The sequence below is a fragment of the Equus quagga genome, unplaced genomic scaffold (genome assembly GCF_021613505.1).
Source record: "Equus quagga isolate Etosha38 unplaced genomic scaffold, UCLA_HA_Equagga_1.0 145898_RagTag, whole genome shotgun sequence".
NCBI lineage: Eukaryota > Metazoa > Chordata > Mammalia > Perissodactyla > Equidae > Equus > Equus quagga.
In genome coordinates this window covers 1-9,063 of record NW_025796721.1, presented here as the reverse complement: position 1 = coordinate 9,063, position 9,063 = coordinate 1, and the positions used below count along the sequence as shown (strand labels likewise).

Sequence of the window (9,063 nt, the reverse complement as noted above, 5' to 3'; positions counted from 1 at the left end):
CACGTGCCAAGAACTATGCTGAATGATCTACATGCATTACCTTTTTACTTTTTCCCAGCAGCTCTGTGAGATAGGTTATGTTATTATTGACCAGGAAGCTGCAGAACCAAGACTGGAATCTAGGTCTTACAAAGGCAGATTTCTTAATCACTACACAATATTGTAGTCTACCAGGCAAGACATTGGAAATATTAAAAGGAACAGGAATAGGCTGGTTTGAGTGAAATCAATTCACATAAAGCTCAATTTGAAATGACACATTCCACTTAACTTGAATCCTTAAATAAAACACATAACTCATTTTTGATAACAGCATGGCTTCTGGTTTTCTTAAGGACTTTGGCCTCTTTTTTGGCATCTTGGTACTCAGTCTGCATTTGAGAATTTCAACAATGTCTGAGTCAGATTTCCATTCTCAGATAGCCTTGCTTTTAAGGTAAGTTAGAGAGTGAAGACTTTAAAATCTTAGGAATATGCACACAAAGTTGTTGGTACTCTGCGTAGTTTAAAGATTAGCAAGGTCAACATTTTATCCCTCTCTGTCTTTATGCCTATTTCTGCTGATCCCAAGGAGATGGGCAGAAAGATGTCAGGGGCCAAAAGAGAAACACGAAGTATAAGGAAAGCTTCCCTCTTTGAATAACTGTTAACAAGTGGATCTTATCTTATAGTATTCACTCCCAGAAGTCTGGAAGGAATAAAGTTAAATATTAAACAATCAAATCAATGAACTGACAAAAGATTAATATGCTTATATATAAATAACTCCTAAGAATAAATAATAACAAAAGACCCAGTCATTTTAGAGAAAAGGAAATAAAAATGACCAATGATATGTGAAAGATACTTGACCTCACTAGTAATCAGGGAAATGCAACTTATAATCAAATTGAGACATTATTTTGATACTCACCAAATCAGCAAAATCTAAAACTATCTAATAAGAGGAACTAATGGAGAAGATGTGCTCCTAAGGGAACTCTTTCCACTGCTGGTAGGACTGTAAAATACGCAATCCCGTGACAAAGTTTGGCTTTACTGAGCGAATTTGACTCAACAATCTCCCTCCTAAATGTGTATGCCCTGAAGATACTCACGCAAGTTTGCACCAGGAGATGTATAAAGATGTCATGAAACAACCCAAAATGTCCATCAACAATAGAATGGATGAATAGATTGTGGTGCTTTCATAAAGTAGGTTCATTCACACAACATATTCATCCATGAATCAAAATGAATTACAGCCACATGCATTCACACGGATGAATTGCAGAAACATAATAATCAATGAAAAAAGTAAATCACAGAGGAATACATATAGTGTGATTTTATTTACATAAAGTTTAAAAATAAGCAAAATTAATGTAATGTAACAAGGTATGGCTTAAGAATAATTCGTATTTGGTAAAACTGTAAAGAAAGACAAGAGAATGACAAACAGAAAATTCAAAATGGAAATTGTTTCTAAAGGAAGGAAGGGAATATGATTGGAAACAGACAGATGGAATGGTCTCCCAAAGTAGTAATAATGTTTTATTTCCTAAGCTAAGTGGTGAGTGTTCATTTTCTTTTCTTAAAACAGTTCCTATATACTTTATCCACTCATTTGTATGTATGCTAGGAGTAGTGGGTTCAATGGTGGCCCTCAAAAGATATATCTGTGTCCTAATTTCTGGAACTTGTGAATGTTACCTTGTTTGGAAAGAGGATCTTTGCAGGTGGTAGTTGAGCTAAAGATCTTGAGATGAGGATATCATCTGGGATTATCTGAACAGGTCACAAACCCAATAACAAGTTTCTTTATAAGAGAAAGGCAGAGTGGGCGTGCACGGCGCCGGCCGGCCGGCCGGGAGGGAGCCGCAGCCCGCGGCCCAGCGGGCCAGCGCCCGAGCCCGAGCCTTCGGCGGGGCCGCCGGGCCGCACAGTACACGTCGGGGGCGGACCGAGGTGGAGGAGGCCGGGCCGGGAGAGCGCCCGCCCCGCGCAGACACCGCCACGTGAGCGGCCCGCGGCCTCGCAAGACGCAAACTTTCCCCGCGGCGGTGGCGCCCCAACTTCCTGCCCCCGGGTCTCGGGTACGCCGCTCGCCGCGGAGACACCCTAAAGCAGTAAACAGGTCATGGCACGTTTAACAAAAAGGCGACAGGCGGCTACAAAAGCTATCCAGCATCTTTGGGTAGCCATTGAGATTATACGAAACCAGAAGCAAATTGCCAACATTGACCGTATCGCAAGGTATATGTCTCGAGTCCACAGTATGCATCCAAAAGAAACCACCCGTCAGCTGAGCTTAGCTGTGAAGGATGGTCTCGTTGTGGAGACTCTGACAGTGGGCTGCAAAGGTTCCAAAGCTGGTATTGAACAGGAAGGATATTGGTTGCCAGGAGATGAGATTGACGGGGAAACAGAAAATCATGACTTGTATTGTTTTGAATGCCATTTGTCTGGAGAGGTGCTGATATGTGACCTGTGTTTTCGTGTGTATCATTCCAAGTGTTTGTCTGATGAGTACAGGCTTAGAGACAGCAGTAGTCACTGGCAGTGCCCAGTTTGCAGGAGCATCAAGAAGAAAAATACAAACAAGCAGGAGATGAGCACCTACCTGAGGTTCATCGTCTCCTACATGAAGGAGAGGGCTATAGACCTTCATAAAAAGGGGAAGGACAACAAACACCCGATGTACCAGAGGCTCATACACTCAGCAGTCGACGTCCCCACCATACAGGAGAAAGTGAATGAAGGGAAATATCGAAGTTACGAAGAGTTCAAAGCTGATGCTCAGCTACTTCTCCACAACACAGTGATTTTCTATGGAGCGGACAGTGAGCAAGCTAACATAGCAAGGATGCTATATAAAGACACATGTCATGAGCTGGATGAACTACAGCTTTGTAAGAATTGCTTCTATTTGTCAAATACTCGTCCTGACAGTTGGTTCTGCTACCCTTGTATAACTAATCATGAGCTGGATTGGGCTAAAATGAAAGGTTTTGGATTCTGGACAGCCAAAGTCATGCAGAAAGAGGACAATCAAGTTGACGTCCGCTTCTTTGGTCACCACCACCAAAGGACCTGGATTCCTTCTGAAAACATACAGGATAACACAGTCAATGTTCATACGTTAAGCACAGTATGGGATGGAAAAAGGCGTGTGATGAGCTGGAGCTGCATCAGCGTTTCCTTCGTGAAGGAAGATTTTGGAAGCCTAGGAATGAGGACCGAGGGGAGGAGGAGGCAGAGTCCAGTATCTCCTCTACCAGCAATGAGCAGCTAAAGGTGACTCAAGAACCAAGAGCAAAGAAAGGACGACGTAATCAGAGTGTGGAACCGAAAAAAGAAGAACCAGAGCCTGAAACCGCAGCAGTGAGTTCCAGCCAGGAAATCCCCACAATGCCTCAGCCAATCGAAAAAGTTTCAGTGTCAACTCAGACCAAGAAGGTTAAGTGCCTCTTCCCCAAGAATGCTGCATCAGAACACCCAGACCACCAGTGACGGAGTGTGTCAAAGTATGTGCCACGACAAATACACCAAAATTTTCAATGACTTTAAAGACCAAATGAAGTCTGATCACAAGCGAGAAACTGAAAGAGTTGTACGAGAAGCTCTAGAAAAGCTGTGTTCTGAAATGGAAGAAGAAAAAAGACAAGCTGTACATGAAGCTGTAGCCAATATGCAGGGTGAGATGGACAGAAAAGGTAAGCAAGTAAAAGAGAAGTGCAAAGAAGAATTTGTAGAAGAAATCAAGAAGCTAGCAACACAGCACAAACAACTAATTTCTCAGACCAAGAAGAAGCAGTGGTGCTACAACTGTGAGGAGGAGGTCATGTACTGCTGCTGGAACACGTCGTGCTGCTCCATCAGGTGTCAGCAGGAGCACTGGCACGCCGAGCACAAGCGCACCTGCCGCCGGAAGAGATGAAGGCGGCTCTTCCCGGAGAGCGCCGACGACGACTCTTCTCAGACACAGCGGTTTTTGTTTCCAAGGAGCCAAAATTGTTTAGAATTTGCTCCCCATTTTGCACCAGCCTTTAAACACTTTTCGTGAAGAAATTTTGCACAGTAGTTTAAATCTTTTGTTAATGCTCCTCCAGAGTTTTTCAGGGGGGAAAAGTAACATCAGTGGAGGGTATTATTTTAAATAAATTTTAGTGAGAATTTGTTGCATTTTCAGCAAATTTTAAAACATTTTTAGGTTTTACAGAGATTTTGACCTTTAAACTAAAGATCTTTAAAAAACAACAGGTGAATACAAGTGAGTTTAACAAAGAAGCATTTAAAGTAGATCTGAATGTGAGAACTGTTTCAGAAATAAAACATACTACCTTGATGTGAAAAGAAAAAGAGAAAGGCAGAGAGAGACGTGATCATCTAGACAGAAAAATCAATAGAGAAACAGTAGTCTTGAACTATACTGTAGACCAAAAGCATCTAATATACATAGTGAACATTCCATCCAACAGCAGCAGGATACACATTCTTCTCAAGTGCACATGGCACATTCTCCAGCATAGATCACATTTTTGGCAACAAAACAAATCTAAAAAATTTAAGGAGATTGAAATCATATCAAGTGTCTTTTCTTACCACAATGGCATTCAACTAGAAATCTATTGGACCATTTTAAAAGGTATTATATACATGCGATGGGAATATCAGAAGGAGGAGAAAAAGGGAAAGAAACAGAAGAAATATCTGAAGCAATTATACCTGACAACTTCCCAAAATTAATTACAGAACAAACACAGGTCCAAGAAGTTCACAAAACACCAAGGAGGATAAATTCCAAACAAAACCAAACCATACCTAGGCATGTCATATTCCAACTGCAGGAAATCAAAGACAAAGAAAAAAAAAATTGGAAGAAGCTAGAGGAGAAAACAATCTTACCCATAGAGGAGCAAGGATAAGAATTACACTGGGGCTTCTCTTCAGTAACTACGCAAACAGGAAAAGTGTGGAGTGAAATATTTCAGTGTTCAAGTAAAAGAACCACCAACCTAGAATTATGTATCCAGCTAAATTATCTTTTAAAATGAAGAGAAACAAAGGCTTTCTCATACAAACAAAAATTGAGGGAGTTTGTCCACAATAGACCTACCAAGGAGAAGAAATGCAAAAGAAGTTCTTCCAAGAGAAGGAAAATGATACAGGCCAGAAACTTGACTCTACATAAAGAAAGAAAGGGCATTCGCGAGCAAAAAAAAATGAAGCTAAAACAAACTCTTTTATTTTCTTATTCTTAATTGATGTAGGAGATAACCATTTGTTCAAAATAATAACAGCAGCACTATATTCAGGGATTATAGCTTATGGATAAGTGATATGAATTACAGCAATGTTCTAAATTATGGGAGTTAGGAATTAGGAAAACTCTGTTATAAGGTAAGTGCAAGAACAAGTACTTGCACTAACTGTGGACTGATATGCAGCTATTTGAAAGAAGGCTTAGCTTAATTGTAAATGTATGTTGCAAACTCAAGGACAACCATGAAAGAAAGAAAAAGAAGAAGTAGAGTTGATATGCTCACAGAGGAGAAAAAATGGAAGCATACAAATGCTCAAATAAAATCAGAGAACACAGAAAAAGGAAGATCAAAAAGAAAAGAAAAAACCACAAATAGAAAAATAGAAAATAAAACAGATATGGTAAATATTAATCCAACTATATCAATAATCATTTTATTTTTCTTTAAGTCTATAGATTTATTTTCCCCCAGTCTTATTGAGGTAATAAAAATTACACACATTTAGGCTGCACACTGCAATGTCCTTTTTTAAGGCATACAACGTGATGATTTAATATACATATACATTGTGAAATGATTATCACAATCAAGTGAATTCACACATCCATCACCTCCCATAGTTACCTTTTTTGTGGTGAGAACACTTCAGATCGATTCTCTTAGCAAATTTCATGTATACAATACATTGTTGTTACCATCTTCTTCATTAGATTCCCCAGAATGTATTCATCTTACAGCTGAAAGTTTGTACTCTTTGACCAATATCTTCCCATTTCTCCCACCCTCCAGCCCCTGGCAACCACCATTCTGCTCTTTGCTTGTATAAGTCTGACTTTGTGAGACTCCACATATAGGTGAGATCATGCAGCATTTGTCTTCTCTTCTTAGAGTGAACCCTAAGGAAACCATGCAGTTCAGTTAATAACAATGTGTCATCGCTGGCTCATCAATTGTAATTTTGTCTCACTAGCTACAATTCAAGTGCTCAATTGCCACATATGGCTAGTGGCAGTCATGCTGGACAGTGCAGATCCAGAGAGAAGAGGAAGTACCATCTCTATTTCTCCTCCCTCAGTCAAAATGGGAAAGGGAATTCTGTAATTCGGTGTCATTAAAGTCACTTATCTCAGTGGTTAAAGAGAGAGTCTTGATGGCTCACCCCTTGGGAGCAGGAGCTAATCATCCTCCCCCTTTAAACATGAATCTCAGAGAACTAAGAAAGTTGTGCAGTTAACATCTGATATTTACTTAAGTAAACATTAAATATTAGGTAGAAAATGAAAGAAACTTGGTTAAAACATTTTTAGTAATGTCTTTCTCAAGTTCTACATCTTTCTCTTCTTGAAGGAAAAGCACCAGTTAATTTTTTTAGAGCCTGGTAAGAAAGATGGACTCTTCTATAATGATTGTCCAAATATTTCCAGAAGATAGTTCTATCTTATACAAATATTTGACTACAAATTTTTTATGTAATTTTATGTGTATAAATTTAAATTTGGCTTTGTATTGGCTGTGTCACATCTCATTGAGTGAGGTATACCAGTTCCCCATAGAAGGATGTTGTAAAATGGCAACTCATGTGCGAAGTCTTTTAACCCCTGTTCGGCCACATAAAAATGGTCCTTCGGCCTGAAACACTTCCTTATTAAGAGATAAAGAGCCAACAAAGCCTGTGCCAGGCTTATCATGTGGGTAGGAATATCTTTCCCTGGTTAAGCTCAATGAGTACTCCATTGTTCTACATCATAACCTGCCTGGCAGATTAAAAGCACATGCAGCATAAAGGGCCTGGCCAACCCCACTGTTATATCTGTCCCCATGGGAAGTGGATGGAGTTTTTCCATATGACTCAAGAGAAGTGCACCTTAGACAAATTGCCCTGAGTCAGCTGCCAGGACATGCCTACAGGCCAGACCGTGGGGGATGAATGGGACCAGAAGGGGCTGTTCTAAAAGAAACTCCATTGGGGGAAAGTAAGAGATCAGGGCTGCAACACCTTCTCATTGGCTGAGCTGGGGCATTTCTCAATGGCTGGGCTATTGCAGGGTGGGGAGAAAAAAATCTTCCTTCAAAAGTAGATTAGTTTTACTTCCTGTAGGAAATGCAAGCTTCCATCTCTTCCTGTCAGGTATAATTGATAAAGGACGAGACAGCATTACTGCTCTCCCTACAGGTCCTCCCCTTTCCAACTTAGTTAAGGTTTCCTTTATTAATTTCCACACAATATTTTTGCCCTTTCCAGAATTTTATATAAATGGAGTACGACTTGTGTCTTTTTAGGAAGATGGCCCTATGAAGACAGATGCACGCAGGGGGAGCACCATGTGATGACAAAGGCAGAGTTTGGAGTTATGCAGCTGAGGGTCAAGGAGCTCCAAAGATTGCCAGTGAACCACCAGAATCTAAGAAGAGGCAAGTAGGGATTCCCATGCAGGTTTTAGAGGGAGGTTAGTCCTGCTGACACCTTGATTTTGGACTTTTAGCTTCCAGAATGAGATGATACATTTCTGTTGTTTTAAGCCTCACAGTTCAGGGTGGATTAGTATAGTCATCCTAGGAATCTAGTACAAGGGGCTCAGGACAGTGCCTGGCATGTAATAGGCACTCACTCATGCCACTTGCTGTTGTTGTATGGCAAGGACAGGTGTGTGTGTGTGTGTGTGTGTGTGTGTGTGTTTGTGTGTGTTAACTCTAGAGAATTTGGTTTGGCAGAAGAGGGTGTGAAAAATGAGCCACCCAGAAATATTACCATTCCATCCTCCCACTCCTGCAGCCATTGAGTTTTTAAAGCTTTTCAGCACTGAGCTGTGTTTTGAATTTCACATAATCCTGTGGGAAGGAGGCAGATGAGAAAGTCAGGCCATAAAGAGGCTCAAGAAGGCACAAGGAGTTAGCAGCAGAGCCTGGACTAGAATCCAGGGCTCCTGTTCCCACCTCCATCGCAGCACTAACTGCTGGTTTGAGTATTTGGCCATTCCAGAGCACCAGAGCTGAGAGTGTCCTCTCTGGACAGGTGTGATCCGGGCATTGGTGGCTAGAATGTGACTTCTCTCGGCACCTTTGGTAATGCATTGATGGACTCCTGCTTTCTCTTTTCCAGGTGTAAGTTTGAGGATTATGGGGATTAATACTAGTTCTCTTCCTCCCCGTCTCTTGCACGGGAAATAGCTACTGGGCACTCTATCTTCCGATGGAAACGGGCCTCACTGGCAGAGCCCAGCTAGCTCCAGCCCCTCTCCTCCCTTGACTTTTTTTAAGAAGGAACATTCAGCTTGGAGAACTGACATTTGCTGCCAGAGGGGCTCAGAACGCAGTTCCCAAAGATGTGTCCAGGGGAACCTCTGATGCTAAAATTCTGAGCATCCAGAGTTCCAGGCATCAGTGATTCAAATACTCTGAGGCGACAGTTCTGGGAGTCTGAGATTCCAAGATTATTAATTGTGGACTTTGCAGTTCCAAGATTTGACAGTTTTGTTACACCACAATTCTAAGATTCCCCCAGTCGAGGTTTCTTGGAGCCTCTTAAGGTGACACACACGGAGATGGATGAGGTTTCATTTTGACACTGGATTCTTAATGTGTTTATGATATGAAAGTATGACTCTAGGAATCCATCCTTATCCTCCTTCAATGATCAGGAAGCAGCCAATTTATGGAACTCAAGTTGCAAGACACAGAAAATGGAAATTGAGAAACTTGAGAATCAGAGCCAGTGATGAAATGTACAGGGTTCAAAAGACCAGGCTTCCCATCACTTGATCTCAATCACAGGTCCTTCAAGTCCAGCAAGTTTTGTGAGGGTGGGGTCTGTGTAGCA

The 9,063-nt window shown here is 41.2% G+C and overlaps 1 protein-coding gene across 1 annotated transcript; it reads left to right on the top strand.

Moving 5' to 3' along the window:
* Positions 1-2,085: 2,085 nt before the first annotated feature.
* LOC124232906 (zinc finger MYND domain-containing protein 11-like) lies at positions 2,086-3,919 on the top strand. The gene is given in 4 exon segments (XM_046649816.1): positions 2,086-2,395; positions 2,558-3,116; positions 3,119-3,438; positions 3,440-3,919. Coding segments are annotated over 4 exon segments (1,635 nt in total). The 5' UTR covers positions 2,086-2,119.
* The last annotated feature ends 5,144 nt before the right edge of the window (positions 3,920-9,063 follow it).